At 45.4% G+C, this 27472-nt stretch overlaps 1 protein-coding gene across 1 annotated transcript in view; it reads left to right on the top strand.

The window, feature by feature from the left end:
• Positions 1-27472, top strand: part of ano11 (anoctamin 11) — a 99937-nt gene that overhangs the window by 16027 nt on the left and 56438 nt on the right. The window contains exons 7-8 of the mRNA XM_070860288.1: positions 20200-20296; positions 24626-24804. Of these exons, the coding sequence (XP_070716389.1) occupies positions 20200-20296; positions 24626-24804 (276 nt within the window). The remainder of the gene's footprint in view (positions 1-20199; positions 20297-24625; positions 24805-27472) is intronic.

Raw genomic sequence — 27472 nt, 5'->3', positions numbered from 1 at the left:
GGCTGAGCAGCTCTGGTACCAAGATCAAGTGACAGCAGGACTTGTCCCTGCACCACACCACCGTTGAGAGCCTTTCAGCCCTTGCCAAGGTGGCTACAGCCTTTCCCCTGGAGCACATTCTTCTTCATCTATGTCTCCTTGAAGGTGGTGGCCTGCAAACACTGGGCTAAATGTGTTTGGTTGGTACCACAGCCAGTGCCGTGCTCCTACACCTGCAGTTCCACGATTGGCAGCCAGTGATCAAATGTGTGAAAGTTTCCTCCACTCTCTCAGAAGTGTGGGGAAGAGAAGTGTTTCACCTCAAGGCAACAACATGACTTGAAATCTGTTCAGCATGGATGAATGTTGCCACTCTGAGCAGTCTTAGTCAGTCTACAACACACAGCCAGCTGCTAATTACAGAGTGAACTGCCATGACTAGAAGAGGGGTGCGCTCCATTTCTGTTCAATTTCCTACCAAGTCACATTTTTGGATGGGTTGAGTTCATATGCAGTTTGGTACCTGCGTTTGGCAAGCTACAGACCTGTGAAGCCCAGTTTAAAAGTGCAGGGTTTGACGGGGGCGCTGTAATTTAAGAATCAGCCAGCCTGGAGTAAAGGTTGCAGTCTCTGGAAAATCTGTCAATCCTCACACCATCTGCATGGAAACGCAACATTTTTATAATGGCGAGTGAGATGGGTGTCCCAAGCTATGTATTCCCACTGTATTGTCCTCTGGACTTTATTCCTGATTTCCAGATCAGTGATTAGCATAACCCAGAGGTGCAAAGCAATTATCTGAGTGCACAGATCACTACCAAAATACAAATAAAGTGAAATAGATTTGGTGAAAGAGAGAATGCTTTTCAAGGATAAGGATCTTTAGATCCTAGCTTAATTTTTATTTTGCTTCCATTTCCCCCCTTTACTCCTGAGGGCACTGACTCTTGTCAGGAAATGGTGCCACAGCAGCAACAACTCACCCAAGAGGGTCTTCTTCCTGTGGGAGCCTGACTACTGAGTGTTGGCAGGGTGTTCAACTATGAAGGCCATCACAGTAAAACCTGATCTTGTACTTGCCCAATGTCTATACATTGATATCACTTCATAGCGGTAAGATTTAGGGTAGTTATGGAAAAGGACAAAGCTGGACCAGGAAAAAAAAAAGGTTCTCAATTGGGGTAAAGCCAGTTTTGCTGAGCTGAGATGGTATTTGGCCAAAGTGGACTGGAAATGGCTACTTGATGGTAAATCAGTGTCAGAGCAGTGGGAGGCATTCAAGGAGGAAATCCTGAGGGTACAGAGCAAGTATGTTCCCTTAAAAAATAAAAGGTGGGGTTAACAAATCTAGAGCCCCCTGGATGTCGAGGGACATACAGGGCAAGATAAAGAAAAAAAAGGGAAGCTTATGACCGATTCAGAGAACTGCAGAGACTCTAGAGGAGTATAAGAAGTGCAGGAGTGCAATTCAAAAAGATATCAGGAAAGCAAAGAGAGCATGAAAGAATGTTGGTAAGTAAAATCAGGGGAAACCCAAAGATGTTTTATAAATACATTAAGAGCAAGAGGATAACTAGAGAGAGTGGGGCCACTAGAGACCATAAAGGAAATCTGTGTGTGGAGGCAGAAGATGTGGGTATGATTCTTAATGAATACTTTGCATTTGTTTTCACGAGAGGGACGATGCAGACTTTGCAATGAGGGAGGAGGAGTGTGAAATATTAGATGAAACAAACATAGTGAGAGAAGAACTATTAAGGGGCTTAGCAGCTTTGAGAGTGGATAAATCCCCAGACCCGGATGAAATGTATCCCAGGCTGTTAAGAGAAGCAAAAGAGTCAATAGCAGAGGCTCTGACCATCATTTTCCAGTCCTCTCTGGCTACAAGTGTGGTGCCAGAGGACTGGAGGACTGCTAATGTTGTACCTTTGTTTAAAAAAGGAGAAAGGGATAGACCGAGTAATTACAGACCAGTCAGCCTAACCTCAATGGTGGGAAGATTATTGGAAAAAATCCTGAGGGACAGGATAAATCTTCATTTGGAAAGACATGGATTAATCAAGGACAGTCAGCATGGATTTGTTAAGGGAAAGTCGTGTCTGACTAACTTGATTGAATTTTTCGAGAAGGTAACCAGGAGGGTCGATGAGGGCAGTGCATATGATGTAGTGTATATGGATTTTAGCAAAGCTTTTGATAAGGTCCTACATGGCAGACATGAAAGTAAAAGCCGATGGGATCCAGGGCAAAGTGGCACATTGGATCCAAAATTGGCTCAGAGGCAGGAAGCAAAGGGTAATGGTTGATGGGTGTTTTTGTGACTGGAAGGCTGTATCCAGTGGGGTTCGGAGGGCTCGGTGCTGCGTCCCTTGCTTTTTATGGTATATATCAATGACTTAGACTTGAATGTTGGGAGTATGATTAAGATGTTTGCAGATGACACTAAAATAGGCTGTGTGGTTGATAATGAAGAAGATCGCTGCGGATTGCAGGAAGATAGCAATGTACTGGTCAGGTGGGCAGAACAATAGCAAATGGAATTTAATCCGGATAAGTGTGAGATAATGCATTTGGGGAGGTCTGTCAAGGTAAGGGAATACACATTAAATGGTATGACACTGAAAAGTGTAGAGGAACAAAGGGACATTGGAGTAAAGGTCCACAGATCCCTAAAGACAGCAGAACAGGTCGATAAGGTGGTTAAGAAAGCATATGGAATACTTGCCTTTATTAGTCGATGCATGGAATACAAGAGCATGGAGGTTATGCTTGAATGTATAAAACACTGGTTAAGCCGCAGCTGGAGTACTCTGTGCATTTCTGGTCACCACATTACAAGAAAGATATGATTGCACTGGAAAGGGTACAGAGGAGATTTACAAGAATGTTGCCTGGACTGGAGAACTTTGGCTATGAGGAAAGATTGGAGATGCTGGGTCTGCTTTCTTTGGAACCGAGGAGGCTGAGGGGAGACGTGATTGAGGTGCATAAAATTATGAGGGACCTGGATAGAGTGGATAGGAAGGATCTGGTTCCCTTGGCAGAGGGGTCAACAACCAGGGGACATAGATTTAAAGTAATTGGGAGAAGGTTTGGAGGAGATATGAGGGGAATTGTCTTCACCCAGAGGGTAGTGGGGGTCTGAAACTCACTGCCTGAAAGGGTGGTAGAGGCAGAAACCCTCACCACATTTTAAAAGTACTTGGATGTGCACTTGAAGTGCCGTAATCTACAGGGCTACGGACCAAGAGCTGGAAAGTGGGATTAGGCTGGATAGCTCTTGGTCGGCCGGCGTGGACACGATAGGCCAAAATGGCCTCCTTTCGTGCTGTAAAGATTCTATGAAGAGCCATTTTATTGGCTGATTTGATCTTTCCCCACTCCCTTGCCCAGCAACAAGGGCCAATTGTGCCCAGGCTCAGATCAGCTAACAACGCAGACCAGAATCAAACCTGGGCTGTTCCTGGTCTGTATCGGTCAGTATTGCACCAATGTTTCACTTACCCATTAGACAGTCAGGATGCTTGAAATATTACTGATTTTAACCAAAAGATTTGACGGTGAGTTCCAAGGACAACAACACATGCTAGACAATGGAAAAGTATTGCGGTTGTGTGGTGAAAACACATCGAGGGCTTCTGGTCACATCTGTGCATGGAAATGACATGGAGCCAAGTGCAGGATGTTAGTGGGACAATCTGCTTGGGCTCTGAGTCAATGGAACGAGCATGAACAGCGCATTAAAGGCTTTCATTCCCCGCAGCACAGGAGTTAGTTGTCCTTATTGTAATAGATTTTCATATTAGTATTTTATCACCCAACAGCTGCTTTGCAGCCTCCGATCCAATGGTTAGTGCCCGCACTGCATAATACAACAGATAGCTTTAAATGAACACTGCAGAGAGTGGCATATGTTACATGTTATTTAAAATCTCATTATACTTTCTAGCTGGAGCTTTACAATTCAATTTAATTTGCTTTACCAATATTTGAGAAAGGATCAATGTGCAAGTCACATGTAGCAAACAGTTTCTAGTGCTGTGGAGCTGCAGTCAGGGATCAAATGATTATATTTAAAAAGGGATCAGATGACGGTTAAGACCTAATGCAATGTTCTGTCACTCAGCACTGCCACCACTACGTCCTCAACCTGCCCACACATTATGGACTGTATAGGTCAGGAGGTGGCACTGCCCCTTAAAAGGGATCAGAATTTGCTGCTAGAAGCAAGTCTCTCATTTTTCATTGATACTTTTGGAAATTTTGAGCCTTACGGATTTCTTGACTTCAATTCCTTGCTACTGGGTTTGCTAATTAAATGTCTCTTAATGCTGAAATAAGCTACTCCATTGCCCTTTCCCCAGCCCGTCACCCTTTGCACCCCAGCCCATGCTTAGTGTTTGCCCTCCCAAACAGACGAGCTGCCTATAATCCGTGCGATCGCCGCACCTATTCAATGACACTCAGCCATGAAAATTGATTTGCTCTACTACTCATGGCATCAACTGGACAGGACAGTTGTCCTGTCTCTTCCCCTCCCCCTCCCTATTTAAGCTATTTGAATATCGGGGCCTCGGTCAGAATTAAAGGACTCGTGTACTGATTTAATTTGCTTAAGGAAACATTTTGGTTAACAAGTATTTATTTAAATGGGCTCTTGCTTCACCCTCTGAATTCCAAATACTTTCAATTCCAATTCTGTACCTGTCCACATGGGAAATGAAGGGAGGAATATATAAGTTGACAAACACAACCTCAGTATTTCACTTGTGCAATCTTGAGGCAAAGAATCTCATGAAAAGAAGATTAAATGCAGGAGATTTCTACTAAATGTGCTATCCCAGCAAAACCAAATGTTTCTCATTTTATAATTAACACTAAGAGTTTTCTTCCCCTTTCTTTCCTTGTTGGGATACCGTTCCATCGGCAATGGTTGTTTGCAGCCAAGTGGCCATTTTTCATGTGAGCCTCATCAAAACTGAACCCAATCTCATCCTCATCCACCATTCAAGGACCTTCCTAGTCTCTATAGTTCAAGAAATAGAGAGACCGACTTATCTCCAAGCCATCAGGAGTAGATGGAGTTTTTAATCTTTTCTCAGTGGAGGAGAGCTGCTTTTAATATATCACCATATATCTTGCCTTTGCTCCGCATCGCCTCAGTGGAGCCTAACTCTCATTCTCTTTACATGGATTAATTCTCTTAATAATGAAAATCTTAATAGCATCAGCCTAAAATACATAATTAAATATAGAGGCTGTGGCTCAAAGGGCAGTTGTGCTCCAGGAGATATTGAGTCACACAGACCAGGAGGGTCCCAGATTCTATCCCACAGGCGACTGACTCAACGTCTCTCAATCGGGGCAGCTGCTAAGTGATTCAATTGATCTTCGTGTTCCCAGGAAAAATAAGCCAGTTTTTCCTATCCCACAACTTGTATTTATATAGCGCCTTTAACAGGGTAAAACGTTCCAAGGCGCTTCACAAGAGCATTATGAGATAAAACAAATTTGGCACCCATCTACCTAAGGGAAAATTAGGGCAGGTGACCAAAAGCTTGGTCAAAGAGGTAGTGTCTTGAAGGAGGAAGAAGATGTAGAGAGGAGGAGAGGTTCAGGTAGGGAATTCCAGAGCTTAGGGCCGAGGCAACAGAAGCACGACCACCAATGTTTGAGCGATTATATCAGAGCAGAATTAGAGGAACGCAGATATCTCCAGGGAGAGGGAGCAGGGATGGTGGGGGGTTTTTGTGGCTGAAGGAAATTACAGAGATAGGGAGGGGCGAGGCCATGGAGGGATTTGAAAACAAGGATGCAAATTTTGAAATCGAGGTATTGCTTAACTGGGAGCCAATGTAGGTCAGCGAGCACAGGATTAATGGGTGAACGGGTCTGGGTGCGAGTTAGGACACGACAGCTGAGTTTTGGATGATCATCAGTTTATGTAGGGTAGAATGTTGGAGGCCAGCCAGCAGTGCGTTGGAATAGTCAAGTCTAGAGGTAACAAAATCATGGATGAGGGTTTCAGCAGTGGATGAGCTGAGGCAGGGGCAGAAAAGGGCAATGTTACAAAGGTGGAAATAGGCGGTCTTAGTTATGCTGCAGAAATGTAGTCGAAAGCTCGTTTCAGGGTCAAATATGACACCAAGGTGGCTCTTGATGGAAATTAAATATGTGTGGATGTTGGTTGAGGATAAGACCAGGCTCAGCTGTGATGTGCCCCGCTCCTAGTGTCAAATAAGGCTCACAGATGAAGAATAGCCACTTGACTGAGATACTGTCTAGCATCCATGGAACTGTCTCTAAGAACAGTCAGCACCTTCAGGAGAGAAGGGGACACAATTGGAGGTGGTCAAATTCATATGAATGTGAATATCACTACTTTAGAATTTTGGGTAATTTTGATTTGATTTCCTACAGCCAGAAGGTTGTGGGTTCAAGTCCCACTCCGGGGACTTGAGCACGAAATCTAGGCTGACACTCCAGCGCAATACTGAGGGGACCTTGTTCGAAATTATACACACTTAGATAGCAATGCTTACACAGCAATCACTAGCATGCAAAAAGCTACATCGCCTTTGCAGAAAACATTAGTAACCTTTGGCACCAACTTTCACTTTTTCTGAAGGTACTGACTCAAGCTTGTGTAATGTTCTATAGATTTTATATAAATATATAAACACAAACTGATCATATGAATAGAAAATTGATTGATGAAACATATGAGAGTCCTTTCACATTTGTGGCTTTATATGAATATAATCAAAAAATACATTTATTAATTATCGGGCATGCACAAAAATTGTCACACAGAAAATGATAGATACACAGAGGTAAGCTCCATGGCAAGTGATGGACATCCAGGGGTAAGTTACAGAGCAAGTGATGGACATCCAAGGGTAAGTTACACAGCAAGTGATGGACATCCAGGGGTAAGTTACAGAGCCAGTGATGGACATCCAGGGGTTAATTACACAGCAAATAATGGACATCCAGGGGTAAGTTACACAGCAAATAATGGACATCCAGGGGTAAGTTACAGAGCAAGCGATGGACATCCAGGGGTAAGTTACAGAGCCAGTGATGGACATCCAGGGGTTAATTACACAGCAAATAATGGACATCCAGGGGTAAGTTACACAGCAAATAATGGACATCCAGGGGTAAGTTACAGAGCAAGCGATGGACATCCAGGGGTAAGTTACAGAGCAAGCGATCGATGGACATCCAGGGGTAAGTTACAGAGCAAGCGATGGACATCCAGGGGTAAGTTACAGAGCAAGCGATGGACATCCAGGGGTAAGTTACATGGCAAATGATGAACATCCAGGGGTGAATTACACAGCGAGGAATAGACACCCAAGACAAGTTATACACACTTGGGTGTGCATTACACAGAGATTAATGAACCATGCGAGTAAGTTAAACATGGAGTAACAGATACCTGAGAGCGAATTACAGTGAGTATGGATGCCTGGGAGTGACTGAGTATGTGTATTTTTATGTATGTCTGTGTTTCTGTTAAATTGTGCATGTCTATAGAAGTGTCTTTCTGTTTCAGGCAATGTCTATTTGGCACCAAGAAGTAAAATGTGAATAGTTTTTTTTAATCAGGTTGAAATGGCAGATATGCAGTATTAGGGATGTCAGTCACACACGATAAAGGGAAATACAATATTGCATCTGCCTCGTGTTGACTCTTTGCAGAAGGCAGCCTTTTCCTTAGCTCTATTGTGTCTCCTCCTCCATTCTGTGCTGCATATTTACATTATGTTATTAATATTTAATTAGTGCCCACAAAACGACTGTCCTAGAGTAGTTTGTATTTGCGTAGATTGGGAAGGGAGAGCAGCATTACGAAGGCTGAATTTTAAAGACAGAACTGCATCAGAATCTGAAGGTGCTGAGAGTCCCAGAGGGCTGCTTTTCGTAACCAATATAAATTGGAGTGCTGAAGATTTAATGCAGTTCATTGCGCCTGTGCACAGTACATCTGTAACAGCAGCAAAGGAATTGACTGTTGCATTGATCCTCATCCTCAGATTTGTGGCTGTAAAATGCTGAGGCCTCATTTCAATAAAGGAGCTGAAGTTCTCATTGACTGGAGGCATTAGAAAGGGTCTGCGTGTTTCACAGTTTTGCTCCCACGGCCATATTTGATGTGCTTTGAGACTGGAAGATGCTACAGAGCGAGAGCTTTGACACTCGGGAGGATCGGAATGTGTTAATGTATTTAGAGAAGGATGCATCCCGGGTTTTGATGGACACATACGGAAGTGTTCAGAATGGGGGCTACCGCTCTACTGTCTATGTAAGTTATCTTGTTTATTCCGGTACTATTTATGATTGTGCTAACAGTGTTCTGTTTCTCGGCCTTACGAATGCACCTTCTGCGCACACAACTTTCGGATCGAAAGAGGTTGCTTTACCTTCTAAAAAATCAGAGCTAATTAACTGTACATTTGTGAAAAGTAATTGATTTGAATGCAATAACTTTGATTCTATAGAGGAGAAATAGCAGATCCCCTTTAGTGCTGCTGTTTCAGTAATGTTTAACACAGCTCAGGAAAAACATTTAAAATATTAATAATTTTAAACATTCCTCTTATTTGCATGTAACGCTCCCTTGAGATTATACGTTTGTAAAAAAAAAAATCTTTTTTGAAAATTGCAGTTAATTTACAAGATACCTATCCCCCCTCCCCGCCCCCCCTCCCAGATTTCCTGGAATAAAATTCACCAGTTTGCACTCTATGCAGTCAACATTTTTCCATTGTTCCATACATGACCTGGTTCTCCCTCTTTGACCTCTGTCAGCATCTCATTCGCAGACCCAGGGTATTAGCCCATCCTGCTTGACACCAACATAAGTGCTGTAGAGACCTTTTAAATTGTTCCTCATCACAAGACTGTCCGAGCCCTCTAGCCATGGCCTAGTGGTAGGTCTCTTGTCTCTGAGTCAGAAGGTTGTGGGTTCAAGTCCCACTCCAGAGACTTGAGCACAAAACCTAGCTGAGACTCCAGTGCAGTACTGAGGGAGTGCACTGTCAGAGGTGCGGTCTTTCAGTTGAGATGTTAAACCAGGTGGATATAAAAGATCGCATGGCACTATTTAGAAGAAGAGCAGGGGATTTCTCCCCAGTGTCCTGGCCAATATTTATCCTTCAACCAACATTACAAAAACAGATTATCTGGTCATTATCACATTGCTGTGGGTAAATTGGCTGCTGCGTTTCCCTACACTACAGCTGTGACTACAATTCAAAAGTACTTAACTGGCTGTAAAGCACTTTGGGACATCCGGTGGTCATGAAAGGCATATTCAGGTTGAACTTCTTTTATCTGGGGCCCTCGGGACCTGGCCTGTTTCAGATAAGGGATTTTTCCGGATGAGGGGTGGTCATGTTAAATTGGATGGTACAGGTACTAAGCAAGGGGATATCGGGGCTAGCTGGCTTGGGGCTGGGAGTGCGGCAGAGAGATCATGGGGGAGGGGGGATCGCGGGGTCAGGCCAGTGATTACGGGAGTCACAGCGAGGAGGAACTTCTATTTGTTCATGTCGGAGTTCTGCGCATGCGCCACCCGGTGTCCAGGAATGGTTCCGGACGAGGGGTGGTTCTGGATAAGGGAGTTCCAGATATGGTAGGTTCAACCTGTATTATTTATTTGAGCTTTTTTTAATGTTCAATTCCCCTTGCCTCTGTCCTAGCCCTCACCACTCTAACTCTTTCTGTCCCTGTCCTAATACCTCATCATTCCAGCTCTCTCAGCCTCTGTCCAAAGGCTTCATTACTTCTTCTTCTGTCTTCTTCTGCCCAAAGGTTCTTCTCCAGGTCAGTTACTTTGATTGGCTGAACTGCTGAGCGATCTTCAATGTGTGTGTGTGTGTCTCATCTGACGGGAGATGGGCAACATTTATGGTCATTGTGGAGAAATCTCTGGGGCCGATCAACCTGCTGTTTTTTTTCCCCTCACTCCTCTCCTGTAGGCATTGGCACCTGTCGGGGTATACTTCCACAGGTACCAGCCCACAGCCCCCTCCCAGCCCTGCAACTTGACCAAGTAGACACGAGGCTGGAGAATATCACGGCCGAGCCCAATCGTGTCTTCACCCGACAATAACATGGATTTTCCAGCATGCATCATTGATTAGCGATCAGGAACCTGGGCTTGTTTTCCTCCTCCCTTCCTCTAACCTTGGGACACTGAGGCTAATGACACTGTCCTCATAACCACCCTGGCTGATTAGCTAACAACGCAGATCTTTCTGGTTGGGGCGGTGCATTTTATTGTAAAATCTGAATCTGCTGCTTAAGACTCTGGGAAAAGGTAAAAGCTGTAGGTGGGCACCAGCTCCTTCAAAAGTGAGCTGGACCGGTTCCTGGCGGGAGTCAGAGATCACAGCACACAAAAGGTAGGTGGACTGTGAAGCGATATCAATTCAAGCCTCCTTGATAAAGTGCAGCATCCCCACCGACACCTGGGAGTCCCTGGCCAAAGACCATCCTAAGTGGAGGAAGAGCATCCGGGAGGGCGCGGAGCATCTTGAGTCTCATCGCCGAGAAAACAAATGCAGGCAGCGGAAGGAGCATGCGGCAAACCAGACTCCCCACCCATCCTTTCCTTCAACCGCTGTCTGTCCCACCTGTGACCGAGTCTGTATTGGACTGTTCAGTCACCTGAGAACTCACTTTTAGGATGGAAGCAAGTCTTCCTCGATTTCAAGGGACTGCCTATGATGATGGTGATATTAATTATGGTCAATGTGCTAGTTTTGATCATCTCTGGCTTGGAGAACAATTTTCCAGATTGTCTTTGTTAGATCTCTTAATCCCAATGAAATATGAACTCCGGTTGTAGTTTTAATGTAACTTTATTCTGGCAGCAGCAACAAACTTCTGGCTTTAAGCCAGGCCTTTGTCCTTCTGAGACCACATGGCCAAAATGGCTGTACTTATACCTGGTTCAATTTACAGAAAAGAACTCGCCTTCTTTGACCTTATTGGCTCAATTGATAGTCTGTTAACCTTTAATTGGCTCGCTACCCAAGGTCCTAAAATGTCAAGTTGATTGATGACTTAATGCAATGTGGTCTGTGTGTTTTCTCAAAATTGCAGCAAGGCTGCAGAGCTTGAATTCTCTATCAATCCCCCCTTTGATTCTTTCACAAACTGAATCATAAAACATCAGCTATCACTGGTTAAACATTCTACAAAATAATTTCATACATGTTAATAGAGTTTCCTTCTAAAATTTGTTGATGTGTTTCGCCACATGTCCGGACCAGTAGCTTCCACGCAAATTTACACCAACCCAAATTCCATCGTGGCCACAATGGAAGTCTGGTTTTAGTAGGTTAATTAACCTTATTCAAATTTAATCCAAATCAATATCTTAATTCAACCAGTAAACAACCTTCCCTTAAGCATAACATACCCAGTGCCACTACAGACGGTCTACTGGGACCTGCTAGGCGTCTCACCTGCGGGACAGCAGCTACAGCCGCCTGGTTGCAACAACATTTAATCAACATAAACAAACAATATAAAAGTAAAACAATTACAACAAATAGAATTAAACCTTCCACCAATGAAGTTCCTATTGAACCTAGCCATTCAGTGGCTCCGCTCCACAAAGTGAATGATGGGGGTTGCTTAAGTTTTTCTACCTCCTTTTGGATATGCTCCGCTAAGCAGGTAATTTCTTCAGAGCTATCTGGGATATATGTGCAACACTCAGTTCCGAGTAGGGCGCAAGTACCTCCCTTTTCAGCCAGGATGTAATCAAGGGCCAGTCTATTCTGTAGGGCTACTGTGCGGATTGCTACCATTTCTGCATTGATTTTAACTAGGGCCTCTGAGGTATCATTGGCTACCCGTTCCACAACGGATGCCACGTTAATGGATTCCCTTGCCAGTTTGGCGGTCCCATACCTGGGGATCAGAATGGCAAAGAGCCTCTCTGTTTCTGTGATAGCTCTCTTAGGATGGTGTAAATGTTCCGACAGTGACTTTATATGATACATATAAGGCACAATGTAGGCTAATAGCAGGATCCTGTCCAATTCTGGGGCAGCCAAGGATAGGCCTAGTGGCCACACACCCAATAGGTGCCATTATAGGCAATGAATGTTAGCTGTTTCTTTGTCAGCAACACTCCGGGGGCCTGTCCAGGCTTTTCCATCTGTTTTATTCAGAATCCCCGTTACGTTAAAAACTCCCACATCGGCCCAGTTTGGACGGTTCCGTTGCTTGATTATATTATAATTTCGGGAGCAGTTATTATACCCCATATTTTGGCCTCCTTTGATGTTTCTAATTAGACAGACTGATTCCCCCAGTCTTCCTATTCCTGTTGTATTAGTGATAACAAAAAATGGGGGCCGTTTGGAATTATTGTAGCATGGTTGGTATCCCCCTTCAAAGGTAGTCAGATTGTAACCTGCTGACGTCCATTTACATGCCCAGTTTTCCGTATCCTGAAACGCCTTGCCTGTTTTGTTTTGATTAATTATCCACTCAGCCATTTCCGAGATATTCAAGGGAACTGGCCTCAAGGGAATCCCTCTCTTTGAGTGAATAGGAATATGCGCACACACCCAACAACTGGAAATGTTACCTTGTTTGGCATAAATGTATGACATATATAAAAAGGTATTTGCATGTAATTCCCTTGGTACTCTACTATTTCCCTTTGGTGCAGAGGGTCGGCTAGTAAGAAGTAGGCCTATGCCTAGAATACCTACAATCAGTAATACAGTAAATTTATACATTTTGGCAAAAAGTAATTGTCCTTATTAGATTTCAGCTTCAGTTACGGGTGCTCGTTTAACGTGTGAAGCGTGGATCCAGGCTTTCTTTCCTTGGACTTTAACAGCTGCCTGGGTGGTCAATAACACTTGATAAGTTCCCTCCCACTTGGCACCCAAAGGTTCTTTATGCAACTTTTTCACATACACCCAGACTCCCGGGATGATGTCGTGTCCTCCTTCGGGTGGATTACCCCAAGCTGCCGATACCTGTCGGGAAACAGAACTAATAGCATTGGTTAGGTTCTGACAGTATGATAACAAAGTGTCACTCATTAAGTGAACATCAGCTTTCCTTAAATCGATAGTTCCTGGCAGCGACATGGGTCTTCCTGTTATAATTTCAAATGGGCTTAGACCTGTAGTTCTGTTCGGGGTTGCCCTAATGCTACATAGCACTATTGGTAGTGCCTGGGGCCATGGTGTTCCTTCTTGGTGATATTTGGCAAGCTGTTGTTTCAGAGTTCAATTCATTCGCTCTACTTGTCCTGATGATTGTGGATGATAAGGACAGTGTAAATCCCACGTAATGTTCAGTAACCTACAGACTTCTTGGCAGACAGCACCTGTGAAGTGTGTTTCCTGATCTGAGTCAATGCTACTCGGGACTCCCCATCGGGGAATGTAATCCTTGCACAAGACCTTTGCAATGTGATTGGCTGTGGCTCTTTTAGTTGGGACAGCTTCTACCCATCTAGAGAATCTGTCGACCATGACAAGAATGTTAGTGTATCCTTGGCATGAAGGAAGAGATATATAATCAACCTGCAGATGCTGGAATGGTCCGACAGGGGCAGGGGGCCTCAGTTGGGGCATTACCGTGATGGGTCCAGAATTATTTTTCTGGCAGACCACACAGCAGTCTGCTACCAGCTGGGCATGTTTTTTAAATCCCCGACCCCACCAGCTTTTCTGGAACCGTGCCGTTATCTGTTGTGAGGCCAAGTGTCCCCATGAGTGGATCTGTTGGGCTAAAAAAGGCATAAGTACTTGTGGCGCGATTGGCTTGTCGGTAACTCTTTGTCTCCAGACACCAGCTTCACATAGCTTAATTCCTGCCTCAATCCATGTCCATTTTTCCTCTTGGGAGCACTCGCCTTGCATTGTTTGAAGGTCTCGTGTCAGAGTCCTGAGTGCTTTCAATCTGCACATCTGTGTTGGTTCTTCTGGGGGAACGCCCTGTGAGGCGGCATCTTTAGCTGCCTGGTCGGCAAGGGCATTTCCCTGTGCTTCTGTGGTATTTTCCTTGGAATGGGCCTTACACTTCAGGATGGACACTTCCTGAGGTAATTGTATGGCCTCTAGTAAGTCTCGGACTTCTTTTCCATTTCGGATAGGTGCACCAGCAGCAGTGAGGAATCCCCTTTTCCGCCATAACAGACCAAAGTCGTGAGCGAGTCCAAAAGCATAACGCGAATCTGTGTAGACATTAGCTGTCTGTCCTTCTGCTATTCGACATGCTTCTGACAGGGCCCGTAACTCGGCCTGTTGTGCTGACGTTCCTGAGGGTAAACATCCTTTTGCCACTACCTCATATAAGGTTCCCATCCTGCTTTTCTGGTACCATTGTCAACAAAGGAGGAACCATCTGTAAACAGGATGAGGTCTGGGTTGTGCAGAGGCTCCTCTGCTGCTAAGGCTGCTTCTTCTGTTTCTTTTAAAATCTCCACGCAGTCATGCTCTTCACATTCTCCCCCCTCTTGCTCCCTCGATTCTGACATCGGGAGCATAGTTGCGGGATTAAACGGCTGGCCCGGACGATATGGAGATTAGGAGCTTCCGAAACTGCTGTCCAGTGGGTCCATCTAGCTGCTGTCACCTGAGGCATTCTATTCATAGACAGCAAAGCGTGTATGGTGTGGGGACACTTGACAATCAGCTTTTGGTCGAGGACTAGACCCGCAGTGATCATTACCGCTCGACATGTAGCTTCCATGGCCCTTAGGCAACTTACCCATCTGAGGGCTACCGCATCCAGTTTTGCTGAATAATACCCAATAGGTCTTTGCCGATCCCCATGTTCTTGTGTCAGTATAGCTGTCATATATCCTTCTTTCTCATGGACAAACAGGGTAAATGGCTTACCACTGTCGGAGATTCCCAGAGCCGGTGCCGAACACAAAGCCTTTTTCAAACTCAGGAAGGCCTCTTGCTGTTCCTTAGTGAGGGTGATGGCTTCTTTAGAGGCACGTTTCCCCTTTAAAATATCATTCAATGGCTGAGCAAGCTGTGTGAAGGAGTCAATTCAATTTCTATTAAAGTTACACAATCCCCAAAAATACCTTAGTTCCTGAATAGTGGTGGGTTTTTAGCAGCCCGAATGGCTGCAGTTCTATCCTGGGTAAGTTCTCTCTTTCCTTGTGAAATCTTTTGTCCCAGGTATACAAGCTCTTCTTGGGATATTTGTGCTTTGTCAACGCTGGCTTTATGTCCTTTCAGCCAAAGGTGGTCCAGCAAAGCTCGTAAATCTTGTTCATGCTGTTCTTCTGTGTTTGAAGCTAGCAGGATATCGTCTACATATTGGATGACTGTGGATGACAGGGGAGGTAATTCTCCCAAATGACTTTGTAAAGCCATGTGGAATACCGTAGGGCTGTTGTGGAAACCCTGCGGTAACCGGGTCCAAGTATACTGTTGTCCTTGGACCGTGAAAGCAAACCACTGTCGAACCTCCGGTGCCAGAGGCACCGACCAAAATCCGTTGGCCATATCTATAACCGAGAAATATTTATGTTCCGGTTTGAGGGCATTAAAAATGGTGGAGGGATCTGTGACCAAAGGAGTTTTTTGATCAATACACTGGTTAGCTTTCCTATAATCGACAGTCAAACGGCAAGTCTCATTAGATTTCTGTACCGGTCACACGGGGCTATTGGAGGAGCTATGCGTTTTAATAAGCACCCCTTGTTTCTCCAATTGCTGAATAACTGGTAAGATTCCCGCGATGGCAGTTGGACTGATGGGATACTGTTTAGTGCATGGAGGCTTGGTCCCTGTAAATGACGCAGGCTCCATCTGGAGTAGGCCACAATCGTTCTTATCTTTAGCTCATATCGGGTGTTCCTTCAATTCTTCTTTCTTCAAAGTTCTAATTGACCATATCACCCGACCATCCTCGAAATGCAACCATGAACCTACTTGGATTAGAACGTCCATTCCCAAAAGGGGTTGATCTACTGGGCCTATCCAGACCGGCGTGGTTAGTTCATGTGGACCCAGCCCTATAAGTACCGGTGTTGTCCTTTTAATTTCCATTTTATGGCCCCCAACTCCATAGGCTGTACGTGCCCTACCATCCAACAGCAAAAAGTCTCCATATTGTAGGGGTAAGCATGTTAATTCCGTCCCTGTGTCTAAAAGACAGTCCACATCCTTATCGCCCATCCTCATAGTTATATATAGCCCATCTCCCCTTTGTTGTATTAGTGCGAGGAGGGGGGCCAGGTTGGGCTCTGATCGTTTTTTGCTATCCCAAGTAACTCCTTCTGTTGTTGTATTATCAGTCGCTTAAATGATTCTATGAGGTCGGTATCTTGTGACAAGCCTGGTTTGTTGGCTGAATTGTATCCCTGGCTGCGTCCTCTTACCCGGCCATGACCTTGCTGTTTTGCCCTGCACGTCTTGGCCCAGTGACCTTCTTTCCCACAATAATGACATTTTCCGGGTAATATTCCTAATAACTGTTTATCGGAATCCTGGGATTTCCATCCCACAGCCTGCAGAGCTCGGACTTTAGCTCCCATATCCCGATCTAATTGGTTACATCGATCCACCAATGCTGCAAAGGTAGTTCCTCTACCTTCCCAGTCCGGTAACACTACCTTAAGCATTTTGGACAGTTCTGGCTTTAGACCTGCCACGAAAGCTGCTTTCAGGGGTCCAAACACTTGTTCATCCATTTCCTCATCCGTATTATTCATACCCGAATGTTCTAGCCACGTGCATCTAAACCGCTCGTCATACTCCAGGACCTCCTCTGTTCCTTTCCGTTGGCAGGCTGCAATTTTTCCCCTGTCTGTCTTAGCTGGACTGAAGGCTTGCAGCCAGTGTTTAATCGCCTCCCATCCCGCGTCTAATTCTTGCTCATCCTGTCCCAAAGCTCCTTCTACTTTGTCATGCAATTTTCTTCCTTGTGTTTTTGGCACCATTATGGTCAAAATTTGCACTCCATCCCAGGGATGAAGTTGATATATATTTCTTAAGCGGTCCAATTGGTCCCACATTTTTACTCCCCCTTTCTCTGGATTGGGCAATTCCTTGGACCATTTATCAATTTTCTCTGGGTCTGCCGGATCATGAACTAAGTATTCTGCATACACCCTTTTCCTCATTTTTTTGGTTCCGCCCTCATCCACAGACTCTTCTGATTTGACTACAACTCGTCTTTTTTTAAATGGGGCAAAGCGCACCCCTAATTCATCATCCTCTGACCCTGTATCGTCGGAGGATTCAGAATCCGTATCTATTCCTTGGTCATGTCTTCGGGTTTGCGCTTTTAATTTATCCAAACATGAGTACCCTGGGAATTGACCGATACATTTTCCTTTTCCTATTACTGTCTCTTGACCTAATGATTTTTTCCATTCTTTAATTTCATCTTTAAGATCTTTAACTTCCGCTTCCGATTTTTCAAGTTCAAGTCTTTTCTGTCGCAGCTGTGCACAAACAGCTTGCAATTGGTCCTTTGTACTGGTCAGTTCTTGATCATGTTGGGAACGCATTAGAATTTCATTCTGCTTTCGGATCTGTCCCATAACGGCTAGGGACCATCTAGTTCGCTCTTTATTTTTCATGCGGGTCGTTTTTTCCCAGACCCTTTTAATCTCGTCCAAGGACCATTGTCCTTTGGAGGTTCTGTACTTTTGTTTGATCTTAATACAGGTTTTAGATAAGTTGAATTATTGCTCTATGTATTCTTTCAACTGTTCGAGGATTTCATCTATCGAAACCTCACATGGTGCCCGTCCGCCTTTAACTGTTGTAGGCAATTCTTTGCTCTTATCTCCTGCTGCCATAATACTGATTTCTTTACTGGGGTCTCGAGTCGTAGGCTTTCCAGCCGATCAGTGGGTCGGTGATTAATTAACTAACACACCGCCAAAGTTAGACATCTATGGGACCTCGAGCCGACTACCAACCGGAGGGTTCGCAAACCGGAGGCTTTCGGAATCGCGTAGAAGGAGAGGCGAATTTAGACTTTTGACCGAGGACTTTTATAAAGAGGAGTCCTTATCTCAGTATGTAGGTCCGATGTCCAAAATTCAGTTTCTTCCCTCAGCGAACCTGTTCGTGACGCCAAAATTATTAGATCTCTGAATTCCCAATTGAAATACGAACTCCGGTTGTAGTTTTAATATAACTTTATTCTGGCAGCAGCAACAAGCTTCTGGCTTTAAGCCTGGCCTTTGTACTTCTGAGACCACATGGCCAAAATGGCTGTACTTATACCTGGTTCAATTTACAGAAAAGAACTCGCCTTCTTTGACCTTATTGGCTCAATTGATAGTCTGTTCATCTTTAATTGGCTCGCTACCCAAGGTCCTAAAATGTCAAGTTGATTGATGACTTAATGCAATGTGGTTTGTGTTTTCTCAAAACTGCAGCCAGGCTGCAGAGCTTGAATTCTCTATAAGTCTTCCTCCAAATTGGCTTTTAAATCTGGGTTTTTGCCCCGCTCAGGAGATTACAAAGCTGCTGTTGTGTGGGTGGAGGGCAGGGAGTGGTATTGTGAATCATGAAGCTAAAAGTATCATAACTGTGTGAGGCAGGCTCAGTGGACCAGCTGCTCTTTACCTGTCCATCAGTTTAGTATGTTTGCATGTTCTGTGAGAGCTGGGGCACCTGGACCCTCTGTTCTTGTGTGATTGAGGCATCTAGCCTATCTGAATATCTGAATTAGGGTGCCCACTGCCCATCCTGTCTCTCAGAGTAATTAAACCTCACTCCAACACACTCCTGGCTGGCCTCCCACATTCTACCCTACGTAAATTTGAGGTCATCCAAAACTCGGCTGCCCATGTACTAACTCCAACCAAGTCCCGCTCATCCATTACCCCTGTGCTCGCTGACCTACATTGGCTCCCAGTTATGCAACGCCTTGATTTCAAACTTCTTATCCGTGTTTACAAATCCCTTCATGGCCTCGCCCCTCCCTATCTCTGTAATCTCCTTCAGCCTCACAACAACCCTGAGATGTCTGCGCTCCTCTAATTCTGCCCTCTTGAGCAGCCCTGATTATAATCGCTCAACCTTTGGTGGCCGTGTCTTCAGCTGCCTGGGCCCTAAACTCTGGAACTCCCTGCATAAACCTTTCTGCTTCTCTACTTCTCTTTCCTCCTTTAAGAGGCTCCTTAAACCTACCTCTTTGACCAAGCTTTTGGTCATCTGCTGTAATTTCTTCTTATGTGGCTCGGTGTCAAATTTCTGTCTTATAACACTCCTGTGAAGCGCCTTGGGACATTTTACTATGTTAAAGGCACTATATAAATACAAGTTGTTGTTGTAAAACTCTACAACTGCCCAGTGCCACTAAATCTGTGGCCACAATAATTGTGTTGCGCTGGGTTTGTGGTACGTTTGTAAAGTGAGTATTTTAGATGCCGTTGTTCTTTCTGAAATTGCGTATTGGCTTTTATGACTAAGATGATTAATATCTGTGTTCACTGGCTAATGCCCACAGTCACTGGTTAATGCCCACGTTCACTGGTTAATGTTCCTACTCACTGGTTAATGCCCACATTCACTGGTTAATGCCCACACTCGCTGGTTAATGCCATGCTCACTGGTTAATGCCCACGTTCACTGGTTAATGTCCCCACTCACTGGTTAATGCCCACGCTCGCTGGTTAATGCCATGCTCGCTGATTAATGCCCACGTTCACTGGTTAATGTCCCCGCTCACTGGTTAATGCCCACGCTCACTGGTTAATGCCCACACTCACTGGTTAATACTCACACTCACTGGTTAATGCCATGCTCACTGGTTAATGCCCAGACTCACTGGTTAATGCCATGCTTACTGGTTAATGCCCATGCTCACTGGTTCACTGGTTAATGCCCACGCTCACTGGTTAATGCCATGCTCACTGGTTAATGCGATTGTTCACTGATTAGTGTAGAAGTTTGCTGATTATTGCTGGTGCTTGCTACATAAATGCCTCTGCCTGCTGGTTACTGCTCATGTTCACTGGTTAATGCCATTCTAACTGGCTGATTCCCATCCTCGCTGGCTAATACCTGTGTTCACTGGTAAATGCCAACGCTCACTGCTTAGTGCAAGATCTTGCTCGTTAATACCTGTGCTGGCTTGTTAGCACCAGTGCTTGTTTGCTTAATACCTGTTCTTGCCGGTTTGTGTCCATGTTGGTTGCTGTGTTAAATGGTTAATCACATCTGTGCTGTTGTGTTGCAGGGTGATGTGCATGATGACGACTTGTATATTAATTCCAATCGTGGTTACAGCCCTGACTTCAGAGGGAACTATTTCAGGGATGGGACAACGAAAATTGGTAAAAACTTCAATTCTGTCTCAGTGCTGTCCTGTTTGTCACTGTGTCTGGATTCATGCATTTCGCTGTTTGCCCCCACTGCAACCCCTGTCTTCAGTCTCCGTGGTTTTTTTAAATGCCCTAATTGTTTGAATTACCATCATGGAAACAATACACATGGTGGTTGAATATGTGCAATTTATATCTCTGGGTAGAATACATTGTTGGTGTGGGCTTGCTATAGATTCAAGTACAGGTTGCCCTGCCTCAGGTCAGTGGGCACACCTGAAACTGATGGAAATTTATGCCAATGACCCTGGTACCTGGCAGCTAGTTTTAGCAGGGAAATGGAGCTTGCCAAGAAACCACACTCTCTGTGACCAGCAGGGTGTGCTAACACACAATTGGTTATGTCAGGCAGCTGTATTTTCGCAAGAGCTAAGAATATAAGAAAAAAGAGCAGGAGTAGGCCATTTGGCCCCTCGAGCCAGCTCGGTCATTCAATGAGGTTATGGCTGATCTTCTACCTCAACTTCACTTGCCTGCACTATCCCCATATCCCTTGATTCCCTTAATATCCAAAAGTCTATCGATCTCTGTCTTCAATCTATTCAACGACTGAGCCTTCACAGCCCTCGTCTGGGGTAAAGAATTTTAAAGATTCACAACCCTTTGAATGAAGAAATTTCTCCTCATCTTAGTCTTAAATGGCCAACCCCTTATTCTGAGACTGTGACCCCTGGTTCTAGACTCCCCAGCCAGGGGAAACATCCTCCCTGCATCTACCCAGTCAAGCCCTGTAAGAATGTTGTATGTTTCAATGAGATCACCTCTCATTCTTCTAAACTCTACAGAACATAGGCCTAGTCTATTCAATCTCTCCTCATAGGACAATCCCCACCATCCCAGGAATCAGTCTGGTGAACTTTCGTTGCACTCCCTCTATGGCAAGTATATCCTTCCTTAGGAAACGAGACCAGAACTGTACACAATACTCCAGGTGTGATCTCACCGGGGCCCTATATAATTGCAGTAAGATGTACTCAAATCCTCTTGTAATAAAGGCCAACATACTATTTGCTTTGTTAATTGCTTGCTGTACCTGCATGTTAACATTCAGTGATTTGTGTACAAGGACACCCAGGTCCCTCTGAACACCAACATTTCCCAATCTCTAACCATTTAAAAAATACTCTGCTTTTCTATTTTTCCTACCAAATGGTAACTTCACATTTCTCCACATTATATTCCATTTGCCATGTTCTTGCCCACTTACTTATCCTGTCAAATCCCCTTGAAGTCTCTTTGCATCCTCCTTATAACTTACATTCCCACCTAGCTTTGTATCATCAGCAAACTTGGATTTTGTTACATTTGGTCCCCTCATCCAAATCATTGATATAGATTGTGAATAGCTGGGGCCCAAGCACCGATCCTTGCGGTACCCCCTAGTTATAGACTGCCAACTTGAAAATAACCCGTTTATTCCTACTCTCTGTTTTCTGTCCATTAACCAATCCTCAATCCATACTAGTATGTTACCCCAATCCCATGAGCCCTAATTTTGTTTAATAATCTCTTATGTGGCACCTTATCAAATGCCTTCTGAAAATCCAAATACACTACATCCACTGGTTCCCTCTTATCTATTCTACTAGTTACAACCTCAAAAAACAGATTTGTCTAACATGATTTCCCTTTCATAAATCCGTGTTGACTCTGCCCAGTCGTATTATTATTTTCTACGTGCCCTGTTACCACGTCCTTAATAATAGATTCTAACATTTTCCATACTACTGATGTCAGGCTGGGTCTGTAGTTCCCCATTTTCTCTCTCCCTCCTTTCTTAAATAGCGGGATTACATTTGCTACCTTCCAATCCACAGGAACCGTTCTAGAATCTATGGAATTTTGGAAGATGACAACCAATGCATCCACTATCACTAAAGCCACCTCTTTCAAAGCCCCAGAATGTACACCATCAAGGTCCAGGGGATCTATCTGCTTTCAATCCCATTAATTTCTACAGTAGCGTTTCTTTACTAAAGAAAAAAAAAGACTTAGATTTATATAGCGCCTTTCACAACCGCCGGGCGTCTCCGAGCGCTGTACCGCCAATGAAGTACTTTTGGAATGTCGTCACTAGATCCGACCTATTAATTTCTATCTGCTTGTGTTCTCGTGCTTGTCCGCTGTAAATTCGGGGGAAGAGCCGTAAAAAAATAGCGGACAAGCGGGAGAATCCCGTGGAAATTCACCATGTTTAAAAAAAGACTTGCATTGATCATCACATCTCCGAAACAACTCAAAGTGTATCATATGCAGTGGTTTACTAAGAGCATGCAGTAACTGCTGTTATATAGATGAGAAAACCTCTTTAGTTGCTCAAGAAGCACATTTCAGAATAAAACAGCAGATAGCAATGTGAATGTCATAGTGCATTACTCGGAACTCCTTCACGGCAAACGAGCCAAAGGTGGGCAGCAGAAACGTTACAAGGACACTCTCAAAGCCTCCCTGATAAAGTGCAACATCCCCACTGACACCTGGGAGTCCCTGGCCAAAGATCGCCCAAAGTGGAGGGCGCTGAGCACCTCGAGAATCAATGCCGAGAGCATGCAGAAATCAAGCGTAGGCAGCGGAAGGAGCGTGCGGCAAACCAGTCCCATCCACCCTTTTTCCCTCAACGACTACCTGTCCCACCTGTGACAGGGACTGTGGTTCTCGTATTGGACTGTACAGTCACCTAAGGACTCATTTTTAGAGTGGAAGCAAGTCTTCCTCGATTCCGAGGGACTGCCTATGATGATGAGAGTTCTTTATCTGTGCCTACACTGCACTGTCAGCATGGCTCAGTTGGGAGCACCTTTCATTCTGGAGGGTGTGCATTGATGTCCCACTCTAAGACTTGACTCCATAATCTAATGTGTTGTACTGAGGGAGTGCTGCATTGTCGCTTTGAATGTGACAGTTCCAGTGGTTCAAATGGCACTGTTCAATGGTGAGTCGGAAGATCTTCTAGTGTCCTAGCTACCATTCCCCCCTCAAACAAACACCACCAAATTCATTTTCATCTCATTTCTCTTTGTGGGATTGTGCCATTGTACAAAATGACTGCCATTTTAATCTATATAACACTACACTTGAAAGTAATTCATTGTCTGTGAAGCACTTTTGAAATGTTTCTGAAAGATGTGATACACTTGAGGGAACGAGCCGCACTGGCGAAGAGCTTGATCCAGTTTGACGGGATTCAGAGCGGGTGTTCTGTGAAGACTTTTCCGGTTTGACACAGAAAGTCAAATTGCAGCTCTTGGGGGTTCTTCAACAACAGCAACATGTATTTTTATATCACAAAGCAAAACATCTCGAGGTGCGTCAAAATTGGGGGCCAGACCCAAGCAGATGTAGGACAGGAAATGGGGAGCGAACCAACGATGCGGTGAAAGAGGTCGGTTATAAGGAGGATTTTGAAGATGTGGATAGATGTAGCAAAGGGGATGGGTTTAGGGAGAGTTCCAGAGTGTAGGGGAGAGATGGCTGAAGGTTATAGCACTGATGATACAGCTGAGGGAGGGCTGACTGCACGGTAAGCCAGAGATGCAGGAGTGGAGGGTGCAGGTCAGGTTGTAGTGCTCGAGAATGTTGCAAAGCTGGAAGGGGGTGAGGTTACGGAGGGATTTGAAGATGAGGATTTTGAAGTCAATGTGCTGGGGCATGGAGATTGGCCAGGGCAGAGTTGGTAGAAGAGAGGGACTTTGTGCGGAAGTGGTGTGCTTGATCAATTAGAGTGTATGGAGGGTGGAGCCTGGGAGGCTGGCAAGGAGGGTATTGGCAGAGTTGAATCTGCAGATGACAAAGGCATGAATGAGGGTTTGGGTACGTTGGGGCACGAGATGGGCGGAAGTGGAAGTAGAACGTGTTGTGAGGGACTGGATTTGGGGTCTAAGCAAAGTGTCCCAAAATTCCACAGGCCAGATTCAGTAAACCTCTGAGGATACAGTCAGTAAATGCCCAGGGATACGATCAGTAAATCCCATGGATTACTGTCTGTAAAGCCGATAGGATACTCTTAGTAAATCCCATGGGATACTGTCAGTAAAGCCGATGGGATACTGCCAATAATTCCCCAGGGATGCTGTGGGTAAATCCCCAGGAACATTATCAGTAGATCTTCGCAGGTACTGATGGCAGTAAAAGCAAGAGCTGTAAAGTCATTGCCAGGGATTGCTTACCACGGTCATGAGGCGGATCAGAGCAGAGTGGTCTGGCGACAGGAGCCCAGTTCATGGTCTGCATTCATCGGCTGGTGAGGAGCATGTGTTTAACATGTGATTTTCTTCATTTCAGATTTTGTGTTGATATGGGAGGTGAAAAAAGCAAAGGCAAAAAAGCAGGTCAGGTGCACATATCAGGAAATGGAGAAAGACGAGAAAGACACGGCAAAAATGAATGTGTTCAACAAACATGAGAAATGGAGGAACAAATTTGTGAAGAATTTGCAGAATGTGGGGCTCTTGATGGAGAAGGTGAGGGAATTCCCCAACTGGCAGTAACATCCTGTTCCCACATGAGTGCATAGTACAGCGGGCCCAAAATTCTACATTGCCTTTTTTTTTGGCACTATTTAAGATTAACAGACGATTTTTTTTTTAAGCCGAAGTAGCTTCCCCCCTCAAAAAAATCCGAAGTTTCGCCATTTTTCTGTTTGAATTTGGCGCAAAACAACCTGAGCTTCTGTGGGTGGAGCTAATTGATAGCGCCGAAAAACTGCGCATGCCCAAGCGTTCCAGGGTAACGTGTAATTGTACCATTTTATTCTGTAATTAACCTGTGCTGAGATTTCCAGCATCCAGTATTTGGCTTTTGTATCCGTGCTGTACCTGCCCTGGGAGTGTTTTGATGCTGAAACTCCCCGTCCCAGCCCGCGGCTCACAAATGGCCCCCCGCCACGGCCACCCCTATCCCTGGCCGAATGCCCCCCCCCCATTGCCGTCCCTGTCCAAGGCTTGGCTTCCACCTCCCCGCCTCCACCCCCGCTTCTTTGGATGCCGAGGGCCGTGCTCCTGTGTCCGGCCGAGGGTGCGATCCTGCCGGCTGGCACTACGGCTCTGTATGCCTCGAGTCCTGTGAGCAGCGGTTCGGTGGTGGAACTTCAACTCGCAATTGGCTGCAATAAATAAGGTTTCTCTTTTCCCTCCGCCCAAACTAACATTTTTAGTTAGTTTGGATATAATATGTCTTGTTCCCTCCAAAACCTAGAGCTCGGCTCCAATAAACAACGTGGCGTCTGTAGCACCGATTTCTGTCAGACTCTGGTTTGGTAAGGTAAGGTTTTTCAAAGTGGTCCCCCGTGCCGTTTTTGAAAAAAATCTTTATTCGCAAAACTTGCAAAAAGGGGCAAACATTATATTACAGGTGGGTTTGACCCCGAGTGAAAAGGTTAACTTTAAAAAAAAAATCGTCCATTACCTGTTGAGGACGGCGTTGTACCCGTGCCGATACTTGCAAAATTAAGTTAGTTCCAAAATACACTGATCCCTCCAAAAATTTGGCTGTAAATGGTGGCGGGGTGGCTTTTGGGCTTTGATGATTTCGGTGCGGTAATGGCGTTGGGGCGGTAAAGTTTGCGCCTGGGAACAGTTTGCGCCTCACTCAGCAAAATTGGGCAGCTGGGCCCTAAGTCAGAAGGTGCAGCACTAAGGGAGGCGTTGTACACCTCTCTTGGGGCGTTAGCATGGGAGAATCCCGAGCTAAAGAGCCGAGCCTGGGAGCGCTCCAAGAGACGCCCGGGGAGAAAAAAAAACCTGAAAAAACCCCCCCACAAAAACATTCCCAATACATTGCACACGTCACCACAACATAAATCGCAGAAAAAATTAAAAGAAAAAACGATCACACTTACCTTAGGACTACATTAGTTACCAGCAGGCCGGGGCCTTTAGAGGGAGCAGCGTGCGACGGCTCGGCCTGGAAATTGGCGCGGTCCTGGCCTGCAAGACCATCAGCAGTCTGGGGCCAGCGCGTGCTGCTGCAGGAGGGCGACGGCTGACTGCAGTGCGGGGCAGGTACAGCAGGAGCGGTGAGGTCGGGGCGAAGGAGCGGCAAGAGTTCGTAGAGGGATGTGATCGGGGCCCAGAAGAGGCGAGGGCCCAGGGGCAGCACAGACCAGCCCACACTGCGATATGTGCGTGCACTAGGTCCGTGCAGCAGAGCAGGTCTCCAGTCGTCCTGGTTAAACCTTGCCACTGGACCAAGACCTAGCACTGTCAAGCCCATGTGGTGGCTGGTGTGCAACGGCCACCACACCTTAAAAAAATCCACGCATAGGCATCTTCCACCCTTCAACATGTAGTTCGGGACCTGGAATATTAGGTCCTTCATTGAAACACCTGTGAACTCATCCTTTTTCGGCGTGGAAGCAAGTCATCCTCGTTTCGAGGGACCGCCTATGATGATGATGACATTACTTACCTCTCTGCAGTCGGTATAGGTTGGACCACCTGTTTTCCCAGGCGGTCTCAGCAGGGGGCGCTGCGGGGCGGTCGGGTCGGCCGGGAGCCGAAAAATGCGCCGGTGTCGCAACCAGGGGCGTTGCACACCGGCGCAACTCTTCTGGGCGATGCTGCTCCACGCCACAAAACCAGCCCCGAAAATCCCCGCGGGGCGCTGGAGGCTGACCACCCGCCCAGAAAACCTCACCACCGACATTGCTGCCACTCCGGGGCGAAGAATGGAGCGCAAAAGACCCGATAATCCACCCCATTTATGATTTGATGCACATGAGTTTCTGTTGGTGGATTCTTTTTAAGTACGTATCTAGATAGTCTATATGGAGCGTTGCTATTATTACAAAATGACTATGATACGTCCTTACTATACAGTATAAATGCACACGAGGCCCATGCTTGAGAGAAGGTCAGTCTGTGACCTGTCCTTTATTCCTTAGCACTCCAAGTGATGAAGGTGGGTGGAGCTTCCCCTTTTGTACCTGAAGGCCCAGGTTAGGAGTGTCTCCCACCGAGTGGTCATTGTTCTCACAGTGTACAACTTAGATCAGATTATACATGGGTTACATTGCTGGTTGAATACATGACATCACCTCCCCCCCCAAAGTCTTATTGGGATCACTGGTTAAGTCTCTCTGGTGGTTTACGCTCTCTTATAGAGCGCTTGAGTTGGGGCTCTGGTTGTTGG

Source organism: Pristiophorus japonicus, chromosome 18 (genome assembly GCF_044704955.1).
Source record: "Pristiophorus japonicus isolate sPriJap1 chromosome 18, sPriJap1.hap1, whole genome shotgun sequence".
In the NCBI taxonomy this organism is placed as follows: domain Eukaryota; kingdom Metazoa; phylum Chordata; class Chondrichthyes; family Pristiophoridae; genus Pristiophorus; species Pristiophorus japonicus.
The sequence above is the reverse complement of the archived record's forward strand: the minus strand, read 5'-3'. Positions and strand labels throughout refer to the sequence as shown.